Source organism: Otolemur garnettii, unplaced genomic scaffold, assembly GCF_000181295.1.
Source record: "Otolemur garnettii isolate 467f Iridium unplaced genomic scaffold, OtoGar3 scaffold00005, whole genome shotgun sequence".
NCBI lineage: Eukaryota > Metazoa > Chordata > Mammalia > Primates > Galagidae > Otolemur > Otolemur garnettii.
This window is the reverse complement of record NW_003852400.1, coordinates 18715001-18732355: the sequence shown is the minus strand read 5'-3', so window position 1 is coordinate 18732355 and position 17355 is coordinate 18715001. Positions and strand designations below refer to the sequence as shown.

The 17355-nt window shown below is 37.1% G+C and overlaps 1 protein-coding gene across 1 annotated transcript in view; it reads right to left on the bottom strand.

The window, feature by feature from the left end:
- CDK14 (cyclin dependent kinase 14) overlaps positions 1–17355 on the bottom strand; it is a 615387-nt gene that overhangs the window by 219582 nt on the left and 378450 nt on the right. Inside the window, exon 9 of the mRNA XM_012811338.2 lies at positions 12654–12774. Within this exon, the coding sequence (XP_012666792.1) occupies positions 12654–12774 (121 nt within the window). The remainder of the gene's footprint in view (positions 1–12653; positions 12775–17355) is intronic.

Below are 17355 nucleotides of genomic sequence, written 5' to 3'. Positions count from 1 at the left end.
GAGCCGAGACTTTTTTTTTGTTTGTTTAGTCTGTAGGTTCCATGGCATGTTCTCAAAAATCTTCTGTGGAATGGGTCCATACAGACTGACACTACACACAGATTACAACATGAAGGGTACCCTCTACAGTTGTGTGACAGTGGCTGTGGGTGCTGCTTGAGGGTAGGAACCAGGTCTTTTTCATTTTGCATGGCTGGAAATTCGGTAACGTTTTTCTGAATGAATGAATGCATAAATGAATGAATAAAGAGACTCATATTATACGGTATGGACATAAAGTTCATGTGCAACTTAAAGTTACAAGTATTTGAAATTGCACACAAACTTTATGTCCACCCTATACAAGATATCTTTGTGGGAAAGGGGCTGCCCTGGGATTCTAGAGGGTTTTTTTGTTTGTTTGTTTGTTTTATTTGGGGGAGTTTTTTCCCTCTTGTGCTACCACTCACCATATCCAGTGTGGGAATATTAACCAAGTACCTTCTTACATGACTACAAAACTACAGTGAAACAAAAGTTTGAGTTGATTTCCCAGGGTTACTACAATTATAAAGCAGTTTCTAAATTAAACATGTTAGGAATAAATATGACAAACAGACGAAAATTTATATACTTACTATAATGAAGTTTTTAATTCACTGAGTTTTCACTAGGCTATGAGCATATTCTGTTTCAAAAGCAAACATGGTAAAAGCTAGTAATAAAGAAAGACTCATTTGAATTATCAATCAATAAAAATGAGAAAAGCCTTGCCACGCTCTACAGAAAATGCAATTATTCAAACAGCCCATTCTTGGAATCTATTGTCTCACATGGAAATACGGAGAAATACAAAATGCCACAGTAAAAGATGAGCTACCCACATGTGTGTGGGAAAACAGGAAGCTACTCAAGAGTCAGTCATTAGTAATCGCTAAGCGCCTGTCACGTGTTATGAATTTCTTCTGTTTTATTTTTAATGAAATGTAACAGGCTGTTTATCGGCCACTGGTAGATTATGTTAGTTGACTTTGACTTCAATCCTTTCCAGTTATTGTTTTATGTCTTTACCTTTTTTTCTCATGACATCTACCAACAGGAATCTAAGGATGCTGCATTTGAGGAACAAAATTTTTTAAAAAGTCTAAGCTTATCAATTATACAATATAACATCTAAAATCAGAACTGCTACTAATACGTTTAAGTCATATTAGTTCATACAGCAAGATATCAGTGAGTGGAAATGCGATTCTTAATTAGAATACACTCTAGATAATGGAGTGTCCTGAGGAATTGATACACAACTGTGGTAACAGTACAGAAGCCCCCACTTACATCCTTCAGTAAGCAGCCTGATGTAGACATCCTCATCTCTTTACTATGGTCACACAGTGGTGTTTCTGAAGGCTGCTAGTTTCTCTCCAATCACATTTCCATTCGATCATGTTTTCCCTGCACATGTAGGTTAACAACCCACCTCCCTGCCTTCACTGGATTAGACATTTTCTACTGCCTGGAATAGTTGTGGATATTCCACGCAATCTACTCTTTAAATTCATGAAAGATTTTTATCTTTTTCAGGATTATGACCTCACATTTTATCTCTTTTCTGTACCAGCTCATCAACCAGTGGATAGCTTTCATTTCAAGCTTATTTTCATAAGTAATGTTATTATTCCACCAAGAGTTAAATGGTAAGGACTATAAAGTTCCACCACTACACTAAGACGTCAGTAGTCATGAAGTTCCTGCCTACACTATGCTGTTTGATTGATTCCCACTCATTGGCATCTGAAACTTAAATCTGTGCCCCAGCAAAATCACATACTTCTATATGGCAAAGACCTTGTTCAATTGCTTACAGCTAAAGCCATGAATATTAAATTATCAACAGGAGCAGGACATGTGATAGAATGCATATAGGGTCCTCTTTTCCTCTCCAAAGTGCCCAACTTGTCAGTTAAGCAATACAAGTTTGGGCATATAATCCCAGTATTTCAGAAAGCTGAGGCAGGAAGATCACTTGAGTTCCAAGTTCTCCACTGCAGTGAGCTATGAGTGAGCCACTGAATTCCAGCCTGGGGGACACAGTTGAGACCCTATCTCTTAAAAACACAAACAAACAAAACATAAATAAAAGAAATATATGGCAGGCACAAGTGGATGAGCAATGACCTGTTTCCAGAAGATGTGACTAAAGATAGGACAACTGAGGCAGACCACAGGCAGTCACAACTTCAAGTTATAGATTATGGTATTCACTTACGTCAACGCGAACATGCTCAGGCCTTGGAGGCATATGTTATGAAGAAGTATAAGCTGAGTCTGACAGCTGGAAAGTTTGTACACAGAGCAATTGTCTCATAGATCTTCTTTGGCTATCTCCCACCTCACCCCAAACACACACACCAGCAGGACACATAAAATTTAATGCATAAGCCTTCACATTGAGGATAAAAGTTCAGCAGAGAGCAGGGTGAGGCAATATGCCGGAAAAGGGGAATCAAGTGAAAAATGTGCTAACTGATCTGTGTGATCATCAGCTCCGTCCTTCCATTCTGCTCTGAGGGTGTTGGCTACCAAGGAAGAACAAAGAACAGGCCTTAAGATACTGACATATGAAGATTTTCCAAGGAAAAGTCCAGCTCCTTCTTTGAACAATGTACAATAAACTGACCTGGGCACAGCATGGTGGTTCATGCCTGTAATCCTAGCACTTTGGGAGGCTGAGGTGGGAGGATCATTTGAACTCAGGAATTCAAGACCAGCTTGAGCAAGAGTGAAACCCTGTCTCTACCAAAAACAGAAAAAAAATAGCCAGGTGTGGTGCCAGGTTCCTATAGTCTCAGCTACACAGGAAGCTGAGCCCAGGAGTTTGAGATTACAGTGAGCTATCTGCACTCTAGCCAGGGTGACAGACTGAGACTCTGTCTCAAAACAAAAACAAAACAAAACAAAATGAAACAAAAATGGACCAGTCAATTGGTCCCTCCTGAGTATAAGATTTATAGTGTTTAATTTATAAAATTAAATAGATAGTCAAGGATCCTTCCATTCCTGTATTTGAAGAAAGCTTCCAATGGAGATCAGAAGCAGAAACAATTTTACACACACACAATAACTAATTTTTAGATAAAAATTAAAAAAAAATTTTTTTAAATAAAAGGTTTATAACATAAAAATTATAAAATAAGAAAGAAAAGACCAGTCTCACTCTGCTACCTTGGCTAGAGTGCAATGGTATCATCCTAGCTCATTGCAACCTCAAACTCCTTGACTCCAGAGAATATCTGGGACTACAACATACAACACCATGCCTGGTTGTTTTTTCTTTTCTTTCTTTCTTCCTTTTCCCTTCCTTTCTTTCCTTTCTTTCTTTTCCTTCCCCTCCTTCCCTCCTTCCTTCCTTCTAGAGATGGGGATCTTATTTTTGGCTCAGGCTATAAAGAGATAGAAGCTCCAACATCAAACTAGTACAAATTTTCCAGAAAGTGAGGACAGAGAAGATGGAAGGAAAGACATCTTTTGTTGTTGTTGTTGAGACAGAGTCCTACCCTATTCCCTGAGCAGAGTGCAGTGGTGTCACAGCTGACTGCAACCTTAGACTCAGGCTGTGGGCATCCTGCTGCCTCAGCCTCCCCAAGCCACTGGGATTACAGGTGCTCACTGTCGCATCTGGCTTGGTATTTCAATTTTTTATTGAGCCAGGGTCATACTCTCGCTCAGACAAATCTCAAACTCCTGAGTCCAAGCAATCCTCCTGCCTCAGCCTCCCACAGTGCTGGGATTACAGAAGTAAGCCACTGCATCCAGCGGAAAGAATCATTTTTAAAAACAAACTTAAGAAGCTTTCTAAGAAGTGAAACACATAAATCTTTATATTGAAGGGCCCCCACCTAGCACTGATTTAAAAAGATACTACCAAGGCATATCATTGAGGAATTTCAGAATACCAACCTCTCTTCAGAGAGGAGAACCAAATAGTCTTCACAGAGGAAGTATGAGGTGGCACACCAATGACTGAGAAGTAGAATGAAATCATACTTCACATCAGCAATGCTACAAGTTCTAAGGAAATGAAGCAATGCATGGAAAATTCTGAGAAAGAAAAACTTATAATCAAGTATACTATACATTATTATAATTATTGTATATACAGTGTAGTATATATAATATAGCATTATTACATTACTATAATTATTATTATATACTAGGCTAAACTTCATTAATCATTTCTGAGAGTAGAATAAAGACATTTTCAGAAAACAAACAATTAGAAAACTGTATCTCTAAAGCATTCCTTCTTAGGAAACTAAAGGAGAAAGACACAGAATCCAGATACATAGAAACTGTAATCAGTAAAGCTCTAGAAGGAAAGTGAATTCAAACCAGAAGTGATCACTAACAGAGGTATAAGGAAACCAATAAGACATACTGAAATACTCAGAGGCTAGCAACAGCAAGAAGCCACTACTCCCCCTAGAACTAAAAGGTCAAATGTTATGGAGTCTATTAATGGCAACAGCCAAAAGAGAGCTTCCCACAGAAGTTGTAGTCAGCCCTTATGAAAAACATGGCCTACTGCAGGGAAGAATTAGAAAAAAACATCCAAACATCCTCTCCTCTCACTGGTTTCCAATTAGTAGTGAAGGGAGGATGCATTCCCTAAGAGTCACACAGGTAGAACAGAGGCAAGAACAGAAGAAAGTGGAGAACAGACTTAAAGGGACAATAGCTTTGAGAAGTAGGCTGAAATCATACTTCCCAGCAGCAACATTATTGCCAGTTTGCTTTGAACGTGTGTGTGTGTGTGTGTGTGTGTGTGTGGTGGGGGGGGCAATGTGAGGGTTGGGGTGGGTGGAGGACACACGAAAGCCTGGTGACGAATGTTCAAGTGTGCTAAGGCAAGAAATCAAGAGAGCTGAGGGACAGAAGTCCCAAGAAAAAAAGTTGAGGGAGAAAGTTGTCAAAATAGATATTGGTATAATTAGCTGTGATGGAGGAAAAGGTTGAAAATAAAGGCCAAGGAATGCATCAGGATATCAGTTACTAAATATCTCAGTCCCTTCCTACTCCCTGCCTTATAACTGAGAGTTGGCTATGCAAATATTCATTACTTATGTTCAGGCATTAAGGCCTATTGTTCTCTTAATGTTTCAGTAGAGAATTCTAGGTTGTCTTTCGATGAGGTCAATAATAAAACATACACTGGAAACATTTGTAGCTTGTGGCCAATTTTTGTCTTAGTTGCTTGACAGACCAGTTCAATTAAGGCTGCACCCTCAGAATCAGAAGCTGTTTTTGTCTACATGAGGAGCTAATTTTTCCCAATCTTTAAAAGTGCTTTTTCAAGTATTGTACAAAGTGCCATATGATCTGTTCTAAGGCATAACAATAATATAATATTTGATTTCTAGCATGTGCCTCTTTTCTTCCCTGTGTGTGTTCATTCTTTCAAGGAAGACACTTTCTGCCAATTTGCTTTGAACAGAGACATAATGGAAGCATAAGAAGACTATTATTCAAGCAGAAGAGAGGAAAACTGATAGAAAATAGTAGACTTCAAACTAAATGGAATTTAAAAACTTTGGTGATGTGTTTGAACATGTGGAAAATACCATTTCAAAAGTAAATTGATACTGGACAAGGTGGCACTAAGACCGGCCATCTTGACCCTCGACCTGCTGCTATTGTGGCAAATGGAGGAATTCACTGGACACAAGCGGGGGAAGACACTGGCACCCCCGGCACCGTACTGCCCCCTCACGTGGACTTCTGGCAGGTCAATTTCCTTCAGTGCATCCCTAATTGGTCTGTTTTCAGGACCCGAAAGCTCATTGGACAATGGCCCCTATATAGGCCCCTAAGCAGAGAGCCCAAACGGAGACCTCCAAGAGAGAGCAGGAGAGCAAGGAGGTTTGGCTCTTTGTAAGAGCTGTAACACTTGTATTATTGCTGATCCTGCTCTGCAAGGAGGTTTGGCTCTTTGTAAGAGCTGTAACACTTGTATTATAAAACCTATCTTACTGCTGATCCTGCTCTGCAAGGAGGTTTGGCTCTTTGTGAGAGCTGTAACACCTGTTGAATAAAACCTAATAAAACCTAACCTACTGTTGATCCTGTGTCTGTCGCTTCATTCATTGAATCGCTGGACCAAGAACCTGAAAATCTGATATCAAAATGATGAATTTTTCTATAACTATAAATAATTAGCAATAGGGACAAAAACTAAATTAATAAAAATCACAGACATTTACTAAGTCCAGGAAAAGCAAAAGGCTATACAAGAAAAAATACATAATCTTGAACAGTAGTTGACTTAACCATAAATAACATTTACATATTAATGTTTAAGATGTGACAACAGATTCTGTTCTGAGAGGATGAGGTGAAAGTGGAGTGGGGGAAGATTGATGGAATAAAGTTAAATTCTTATTTACCACAATGTCTCCTTAGTAGGTGATGTCTAAAATAGTAAGTCAATAAACAGCAACACAAACAAGCACTTAAGACATTTGGAGGTAAATACTCCTTGCTAAACAAGGTAAAGATAGATGAGGCAAGAGATCATGGTTTCTCTATTGTTACTGATATACCAGTATTAGTATATTAGTTATTGGTTGTACCTGAAATAAGTTTTATTATCATAGTTTTCTGACTGGGAAACTGTAGCTAAGGGATTTGTTCAACTTAAAGTCACACAGCTAAGAAAAGCCAGAGAAAATCTAAAACTAACTAAAGTCAGTGTGTTTTCTAGCACTCTCCTTTACACAGCAAAAGACTGCTACTTACATCTTGTAAAATTTGTCAGAATCTAAATGGAATCACATGTTAAACACCCTGACAAACAGAACACTGGAAGGCCATGAAGGGAGGGTTACCATGCCCGAAGGCCTTGAGCATCAATTTATTATTAGACAACTGTTTTAAATTGCACACAAACTTTGTGGCCATCCTACATTTCTAAATTAAAACACACATACACACACACAATAGATCAGAATATCAGGGGTGAAAAATTATCTCTAATTCTCAAGACACAGATGGTATATTAATTTGCATAAAACCCAATAAAGCACCTTCATTACCCCAAGAGAAATGCTATATATTTAATCTGGCTAATTGACTTACTAAGAGCTAGTAAGAACACTATTCTTAACCTCTGTAGAGGTTTATATTTCTTAAAAAATCCTACATGTAAACATCTCGTTATTCTTAAAAGCCAGTGAGGCAACTGTCGTGCAACTTAGTCTCTGTGGTTGCCTATTTAAAAACCATCCCCAAACCAGTTTTGGGGTAGCCAATTATTTTGTCAACTTTAATTAGAAATAAGAGAACTATTTAATAATGAAGATTACATACAATGTCCCATTTTATATATTGTCATTCAGCTAATTTATCACTAGCAAGTGACCAAACATATCCACTAGAAACATGCATACATACTTTCTCCCACAAATGTACACACTGATGAACAACAAGGGCGTGTAAAAACCGTGAGCACACTAGACTTTTGATAGAACAATAAAACTGCTTCCTTTCAGCCTCCAAGGCTGCCACTAAATTCAGCACTTTGGTAGCCACTCTATAATGCCAGAATAATCTGATATTAAAGAACTGTGCTTATGGAGAGCATCCATTATTAGGCGATGTACTATCATTTTTTTTGCAAGGACTTTGAATTTGTAGACAGAAGTCCTTAGGTATAAATTAAACACTCAAATGTATTAAGTTTCTTCTGACTAGTAGTATTTAGCAAATTATTGCTCTAATGTGTTAGAGAAAGGGGACCACATGTCATTGTTCTATCTCTCTCTCACACCTATTATCCTGGCGGAATAATTAATAACTCTCAAGGGTGTTCTGATGATGATAAACTATATGGTCTCCTGAATTTTAAAGGACTTCAGTAGTGGGAGTGTGATGTCACCTGGATGCCTTCAATCACCTGGATACCTTCCTGACTGCCCCTGGTTCTTCTGCTACATCCACATTCCATTGCACTGTCAGCAACGGCCCCGAGCTTCTTGGATCATCCATCATTTGAGCAGCTCTCAAGAGCTCTTAAAGAGTTGTTACATTTAACAGTAACTAATTCATATCCTTCTTGGTCTTGTGGCCTAATTAATTAGAAAATGTGCAAATAGTACTGACAGATAGATGACTTGATGTAGCTCACGAACTCAAATTCTCATTTTTACTACCATTCCTTTTTACATGGACTCATCCAGTTCAGCAGAAGTGGTAAATGAGTAATGACTAGAAATTGGGAAAATTACGCCAGCATAGATACTGGTCCCATGAAAATGTATTCAATCCAATGATTCATGTCTTAGTTAATGCTTAAAAACTCCTCCTTGAATAAAATGACCTAGGAGAATCTGCTACAACACTGAAGTCAGAAGAGGCCGTCCATGGGCTGTCGTGTGAGAGTGAAAGCCTCCCACTACATATGAACTATGCAAAGGACATAAGACTCAGAGCACAACCTCAACCAGCGGAATTGTATTACAACTAAACCCACAGGAACTGCATTAAAGGGCCGCGGCTTAGGAAGGTTGAGAACCGCTGACCTAAACGATACAAATAGGAATTTTATTGAGTCACTTTAGTAGTAAAATAACCAATTTCTTCTAAATCATTTTAACAGATTATGTAATATGTTGTAAAAAGAAAGGGCTTTGAGTGGGTTATCTTTGAGTTTGAATGTTGGTTCTATTCAACAACTGCATGACTTTAGCTATACTATAATTTAGTCTCTTTAGGGTTTTTGTTGCTTTCACTGTGTGAAGGTATAATAGGCAAGTAACGAAAATACATTAACGGGGCTTAGAATACAGTTTGTGTTCAATTAAAATAGCTATCAGTATTACTATTGTGACTCAAGCCTCAGATTAAACCATAGGAGCCCATATAGGACAAATTTATTTTCAGGGAAGGGGCTGTGGGAGGGTTCATTTCACTGTTATTTAAAACACTGGTAAATAAACCTAAATCTTCCTTTATTACATAAATTTCCTGGGTCAAGAGAGATCATTAAAGATGATGGCAGAGCTTCGTATATTGCCAACGTGTGTGGTGATTAGGCTTATTTAATAAAAGCAATGCTAAATGGCCTTATAATACTTAATAAACAGGCAATTTCTTTTCTATCACATGCAAATTCAACGTTGATGCATTTTTCTATACATTGAAACTGGTATGGAAATTTCTTCTAACCGCCCAGCTGCTACATTGTTAGATAAATTAATTTTAATCTTAAATCAGAGATGTAATAGAGAAACGGATGATTTAATATGCAATCTCATTACATTTGACAGGCTTATTTATAAGTGATTTGCCCCACATTTTGACAAGCATAGTTAATATGTTAATTAGCTTTTAAAAAGATGATGAAAGGCAGAGCCTGACGCGCTATCATTCTTCATATGCTGTGCTGGGACGCTGACGTTGAAACCTCGGGTCAGTGCTACGACGTATTTCCACCCTCCAAAAGCACTGTGATCTTGATGAAATAGTCCTTTATTAGCGACAGATAACTTAAAGCCACTCTATATTAAAAATTGATCCCAGGTGACCTTCTGCTTTTCTATCTAAAAAAACAAATGCAGCCCTAAACATATTTATGAGCTCTATAAAGCAATATAAGGCTTATTTTGAGCAGTGACCTTACCAGTGAGAGAAGAGCTCCCTGGCAAGGGAAGAACGACATAGATAAGCTGCTTTTTACATCTGCACTTGTCTTAATGTGGTTTTCAGAATTCAGTTAAGCTTTTTTTCGCTTAGAAGCTTAGCAATGATTTCCCTATGCCTTGACGTAAAAAGAGTTATAAAATCCAAAAATTAAGAGACGTTATACAGAGGCAATTTTCAATTTGATTCCTCTGCTTAAAATCTCCTTGGGGGGGAGGAGGGCCGGCACAAAGGTATCAAAACCTGTCTTTCTTGATGAGTTCTCCAACAGCGCAGTGTCTTCACTCCTGGGGAGTAAATCTTAACATGGCCAGCTCGGATTTCCGGCGCGTGCTGACAGTGTTAATGCATATGTGTCTTCATTAATATTTTTATTGCCTGTGGCTATTTAAACAGAAAAGTGGAAAATGTAACACTGTGTAGGGATCGTTAATTTTTAGTTACTACTCTATTGCCCCGCGATGGTAAATGAACTGTAAAAGTGCCTGAAACCAGTGCCACCTGCCTCCCTGCTATTGTCCGTGAGTTAATATTTGCCCTTCTCTTTGGCACAGCTGAGCCATGACTCAATTATAGTCCCATTTCTGGGTCCCTGAATACCTAGCATCGATGGCATTGATTATGCAGAAATCAGTGCCTGTGAACATCTCTCTAACTGGAAAAATACATACATTTTACCCGACTTACAGGATAATAACAAAATAGCTTTCAGACAATCACTTGGAATGAAATCTGATTCAGAACGAATCTCTGCTTAGAAGTGAAAAGCCAGTAAGAACGAGAAGCTGCTCAGACCTAACGCATGTGCTGTTTGTTTTTGGCAATGAATAATCTTGGCATGCAGACAAAGGGCATTTGGGGTCTACCATTTTCTATCAGTTTTCCTCCCTGCCACTTAAATAACAGTCTTCTTATGCTTCCATTATGTCTCTGTTCAAAGCAAATTGGCAGAAAGTGTCTTCCTTGAGAGAAAGAACACACATAGGGAGGAAAAGAGGCACATGCTGGAAATCAAATCCTGTGTTAATACTACACCTTAAAACAGGCATTAACAAGTCACAGTCCATATGGTTCTTTGCACAATACTTGAGAGCACTTTTAATGGTTTAGGAAAAATTAGCCCTTAGTCACCTAGTGGATAAAAAAACAGCTTCTCCGGATTCTGAGGGTACTGCTTTAACTGACCAATCTACCAAGCAACTAAGACAAAAATTGGCCCAAGCCACAAATGTTTCCAATCTATGTTTTATTAGCAAAGTCCTTAACTGACCTCATTGAAAGATAACCTAGAATTCTCTACCCAAAAAATAGAGAAAAACAAGGCACAACTCCAGAACATAGTAATGATTATTTACATAGCCAACGGTCAGTTCTAAGGCAGTAAGTAGGAAGAGAATGAGAATGTACGTGATACCCTGATGCATTTCTTGGTCTTTATTTTCAACCTTTTCCTCCATCTCAACTAATTATCCCCAAATCTGTTTTGTCTAAGCTCCCACCTAGACTTCAGGAAAAAAAAATGCGTGTAAAAAGAAACTTCCAAAAAAAAAAAGAAAGAAAGAAAAGAAAAGAGAAGAGAAGAGAAAAGAGTGATTTTAAAAATGGATTAGCTCAGTCCATCAATGATAGATGATCGTCTTTATTCTCAGTGTTCAGAATAAATTAAAATGGTATTAGATTTGGTGTAAGCTTTACTACAAAATTTATGAGAACAGACCTTATGCTGTGTGCTGATCTAGATTATTTTGTGAACTCTATTGAAAGCTACAGATGTATACCCCATAAAAATAAATATATTGCCGTATACACAGAATGTTGTAGATATTTTCAGTAGCTTTACAAATTATAAAATCTTATTCCTAGGGGAATGTTTGGAACCTAAATTAAGAAAATCTACACCATGCCTGTCACTATAAGGAAATTCATTGATTTCTCACAATAAAATATTTCAATCAGAAACATCAGGGAAGAAGCCAGGCCTCAACACAGCCTAACTTGCAAAAAGCCACGATTACTGAGGGGAGAGCAGTGAAGTACATAACAGTAAGATAAATAACAAAGGTGAAGTTTTATTGACGTCATAAATATTATATGAACATCGCTGAATTCTATTTATGAGGTCATAATCATTTAGGGGAGATGATTCCTCTTATAAAATTATCATGTGCTATGTGAGTTATTTTATTTTGAAGATAACTGTGAATATAGAAAAAAGATTTTTCTACTAATAAAAGAGAATAATAAAAGACATGTTGACAGTCACTGGTAAATCTGTCCTGCATGCTAAAAATAAGATTATTCCCTTATTTGAATATTTGATTTAGATCACATAACTCTGCACAGATCACCGTTAATAATAATTATGCATTAAATCCTGCCAGTCACTTAACCACATAAAACGAATTTTTAAGCTTTGTTAAACCATTTAGTGAAACTTAGACTCTACTGAAATTAAACTTATAATATTTTTAACAAGTGATCATCTTATTTCACTTTGGATAACTGGTATCAGTTTTGGGGATATTGTTCGTATCCCAAGTAAGCCAAGTTAGTTCCCAATAGTACCAAAATTTTCAGATCACTTGTCTGAGCTTTGCTGTGAATTTAAACATTCTCCTGTTACTCCTAACTTTATTGCTGTTTGGAGATAACAAAAAGTTGGATTACTCCCAACTTTACTGCTGTGTGTTATAAAATAAAACCATAAATTAAGACCCGGAGGGAGGAAAATCACAGTATTGACAGTTAGATAAATGTCTCTGCCCCTGTCCATCAGGAACCATTACTAGACACCATCTGCAAGGGAGCCTCTGATTAGGGAAGATTCCAAATCACGTTTTAAAAATCCCTCAGTATTGCCACACACAGGCAAACACTCCTGCCCCATTAATCTTCATTCAAACTGTTAGGATGTTTGTCTAGGCTTGACCCAGACCAAGCACTACAGATAGATTAGCTAGAATAAAGTTTCCATTTCTCACCACATGTCAAGGCAGGTGGAATACTCTGTCGAGCCTAGGAGGACATCTGGAGGTCTGTACCACAAGGTAACCACTTCATTGGAGTATGTGTGGCTAGGGACGGATTTTGCTCTTGCAAGACCTGTGAATTACATGAAACACAGAGAAGTTTAGCAGGCATTAGTAGGACAAGGCAATTTGAATTTGAATGCTTATAATTTAAAAAGGTCAAACATGATATTGTAATACGGAATTGCAAATGCAATGTCAAGGTTAATAGGAAGGCTGGGGAAAGCATTCTGTGGTCTCTCTGTCTCAAATACATGTCAATAACCATTAAGTCATTTATTTTTCCTAATAAAGCCTGGTATCACAAGTCTATGAAAATATCACAGCATAAACAAATGATTCTTACACTATCAGATACAACATGGAAGCTTAGAAATATCTCGGATTATCTAAAGCACTACCTATGCTTCATAAAACTCTAGTTTTGAGAGTTACAAATTTATGTTATAAGAAAGGGTTTCTTGGTCAAAAAACTTTGAAAAATAAACAGATTTGGAAAGTTAAACTGTCTCCAAATGGGAAGACTTCTCAGTGCCCTTAATTTTTATAATGTGCGTTGTGAATCTGCAAGAACAGCATATTTTCTCAAAGGGTTTTCCCAAACCTTATGATTTCAGTGTTCTGTCAAACATACATTAGGAAACGCTTATTTGAAAAGCTCATTCGAAAACCATTCAAATAAATAATTACAAAGGAATAGTAAAATAAAATCTGATGATACAGATTTGAAACAGTATGTAATAAATTACAGTCTTTTCTAAGAATTTTTAAAAACTGAGAAAATGGTCACAATAATAAGTGAAAAAAAAATGAATGCAGTTTGACCTCATAACCTTAAATAGTCATGCATAGAAAAAAGACTAGCAGAAAATATATTTAAATGTCTTCAGTAGCTACCTCTTGAATATAGGATTACTCAATTTTTTTAAGTAAATTTTTTTTGAGTTTTTCTAAGTTTTGTGCAGTAAATACATATGTCTTTTTTTAAAAAAATCACAAAAATTTATAGATGTCATTTTTTAAAAGAAAAAAACCCTATATAATATCTTTCTATCTGGCTATGTAGATTAGTGACAAGCATAAGGTATTGTTTACCACTGTGATGCTTAAAGCACATAAAACATTTTTACGGTAAACCTACCATGACAATCATTTTAATACTCTGATTATTTAAAATTATTTATGAAGTCCTCACAAACACAACTGTTTCTTGTTTATTAACATGGAATTTCATTGTGATAGTATTAAAATTATAGGGTAGCTGAGCAGACAAAGAATTTTTAATTAATTCAATCATGGTACAAGTCATTCAGTTTTTCCTACAATGCTGTTTTAATAATAATGCAATGGTATATTATAAGCTAGCTAACATTTGTAAGTTCCCCACATTAAAATGTACAGATTATACACACACAAACGTACTTACATATTGCTGGTCCCTAATTTTTCTGCATGTGAATGGAGTAACTACTTACTATTTATTTTTTTTATTTTGGATAAATAGGAGGGTACACACAATTAGGTTACAATTTTGCATTTGCTCAGTGAAGTCCCTGAGGTAGCTGTGTCCCGCACCCAGGAGGCGTGTGCCATATTCCCTTACATTGGGCCCGTCAGGTGGAAACATACCCATCCCCTCTCTTCCTCCTTCCCCCAACTTGAATTGACTTGAGTTTTTCTCTTAAGTGGGCATGGACTAGTTCATCTACTGGCTTCATATTAGTATTGAGTACACTGGATATTTACTTGTCCATTCTTGTGATACTTTACTAAGTACAATGTGTTTCAACTCAATCCAGGTTAATATAAAAGATGTAAAGTCACCATCTTTTTATGGCAGAATAGTATTCCAGGTATACATATACCACAGTTTATGAATCCATTCCTGGGTTGATGGGAATTTAGGTTGTTTCTACATCTTGGAGACTGTAAATTAAGCTGTGATAAAAAATTTAGTAAAAATGTCCTTAGGATAAAATGACTTTTTTTTTCCTTCTGGGTATGGAGTAAATATTTTTGATAACAGATTTCCATAATCTGTTACTTCTTTTCTTTGCAAGGTTTATCCTACCTCAATTCAGGCAAAAGTGAACAATGGATAGGACAATCAGGATGACAGGAGAGTATGCCCAGAATTAGTAACCCCATCAAAAGATGCGGTTCCTGAGATGATGATGCTCCTATACAGAGACCAAAGAGCTATGGCTAAGTCCTGAAATAGATTCTGACACCATCCATATGCTATTGTCAAGGCAAGTGGGATGATAAAAACATCCAGGCTTGATTCCCTTGGTTTTCCCCAGGCCCTGCTGTCAGAAAGCAAGCCTGAGAGATAGAAGAATGAAAAAAAATTGAGTCTTTCTTTGACAGCTGAGATCAGGCTAATTATAAAAAATTTTTATATCCTCGGTTGTAAAGGAAGAAAAGACCTTAAAATAACCTAGAAACAGTATAAATCAAAATAAGTACACATGACTTCAGATCAATTCTATTCACTCTGAATATAAATGTGCTAAACTTGTCAAATATTGGTGGAAAATACAAGTAGAAAAAGCTTTTTATTTACCCTATTCTCCTTCTCCCCATATTTGAGGGTCAGAGATGGACCCAACTTCATTCAGAGGGCCCACATAACACCCCAACACAACAGTGGGAATAAGTTTTCAATATCTAACTTTTTAAAGCCTTAAGACTGACCTTGTTAAGATGGTTTGCAGTAAATGTGTCATACAGAATGAAGAACGTTATTGTATTTTTAATATATATTCTTCTGCATTGTTTGATGGATCATTCTTCAATGTAGTTAATTAAAACAGTTTCTTCTGGAAAGTATGCTGTATATTGATGAACAAGAGGTTTTAACTCTAAAAGTGTTCATGTTTGGTTGATAACATTAAAAATATTCCAAAACTTTCCAGGAAGGAGGCAAATTACTAAAACAATGACTCAAAAAAAATTAAAAAAGAAGGACCTTGAAGCACAAATACGAGTATATATTTTTCCAAATAGTTTTGATGAAGATGTTGTTATGTGTTCATACAGTTCATGCCCAAACATGCTTACTCATGCAAAATTTATTAAACTGCATCCTCCAGCTGAAGGAAAACTACAGGACAAGAGTAATTAGCACAGCATGTGTGAAAGCTCTCTTTCTCTGGTCCTTGTCAGTTGCTATGGTTACACCACAGGAAGAGAGCTACACTACCTTTCAAAAAGATGAAGTTCACCAGTTATTATCAAAACTTCTTATATTAAAGTTTAGTCTGAATTTAAAGTCAAAAAGCAAAGCGAAACACTAACCAGGTGAGTCCACAGTACTTGCATGTTGCTGCTTTGGCTGAGCATGAGCCCATGAAGGGATGCGAGTTCCTGTGGGCACCTGCAATGGCCTACATAACAATTCAGAGAATCCAGCTTTAAGGTGCTGTCATTTCTAAATAATGAAAGGCTCTACAGTAGACGGGATAATCTCACTTATTCAAGCCCCACTGCCAGTTATTCAAAGTGGGGCTGCCCTGATAGCCTAGCAGAATCTTGGATTTCCAGAGGAGTTAAACTTTCTAGCTAACCTCTCACCAGTAAAAGAATTCCTTTTCACATCTCTAGAAGATGGTTATCCTATAGATCAGTGGTCCCCAGCCTTTTTGGCACCAGGGATTGGTTTCAATTAGAAGACAATTTTTCCACAGACCAGGGGTGGGGGTGGGGGGAAATGGTTTCTGGATAACATACAAGCACATACAACTCTGTCACAGATCCCCACTCATTACTTTCTCATAAACAGCGACAACTCAGATCCCTCACGTGCACAGTTTACAGTAGGATTCACAGTCCCATGAGAATCTAATGCTAATGTCACTGCTGACCTGACAGGAGGCAGGGCCCAGACAGTGATGGGAGCAGTGGGGAGCAGCTGTAAATAGAGATGAAGCTTCACCTACTTACCTCCTGCTCACGTCATGCTGTGCAGCCAGGGTATCAGTCTGTGGCCTGAGGATATGTTATACTCCAACATATCCTATTTGGTTGGTGGCAAAACTGGTTGGAGATTTGAGCAATCTCTCTAATTCTAAGGAGAAAATTTGCTGAACCTAAGATAAGGATTCAGGAATAATTCCCATTTTACTGCTTTGAGTAAGAAATTAAGAAGGATCTGGCAACACTGACTTGCTCCTTTCTAATTAAGTGAAATTAATAACAGCAAAAACTACATGAATTTGCAGCAGTCAACCAAAATACTATATATAGAAGCTCTTTTGTTACTTAAGCATTTCCAAAGAATGGGACACTGTGCTATGTTTGCCAGAGGTTTCATTTGATATTAGAGCTCCCCCACACCTCTCTCTCAACATACCTCACCTTCTAAATTAAACAATCAGAAAAAGAAAGCCTTGCTCTTAGTTAATCACAAAATCAATATTTCTAGGAGAAGGGTTCCTTTCTTTATGACTTTACTCCAAACAGATATGAAATACTTGGATAATATTTTACCAGGGGGCAGTCTGCCTCAAAAGACCTAAGGCCTTCTCTATTCCACGAACCTGTCCATGGAGTAAAGGCCACAGAAGGCTTTTAGGTTTTTTTTTTTATTCCATAGTCTTTGGGATTGACCAAGAATTTCTTTTTTGATATAATATTTTTTTTTTTTTTTTTT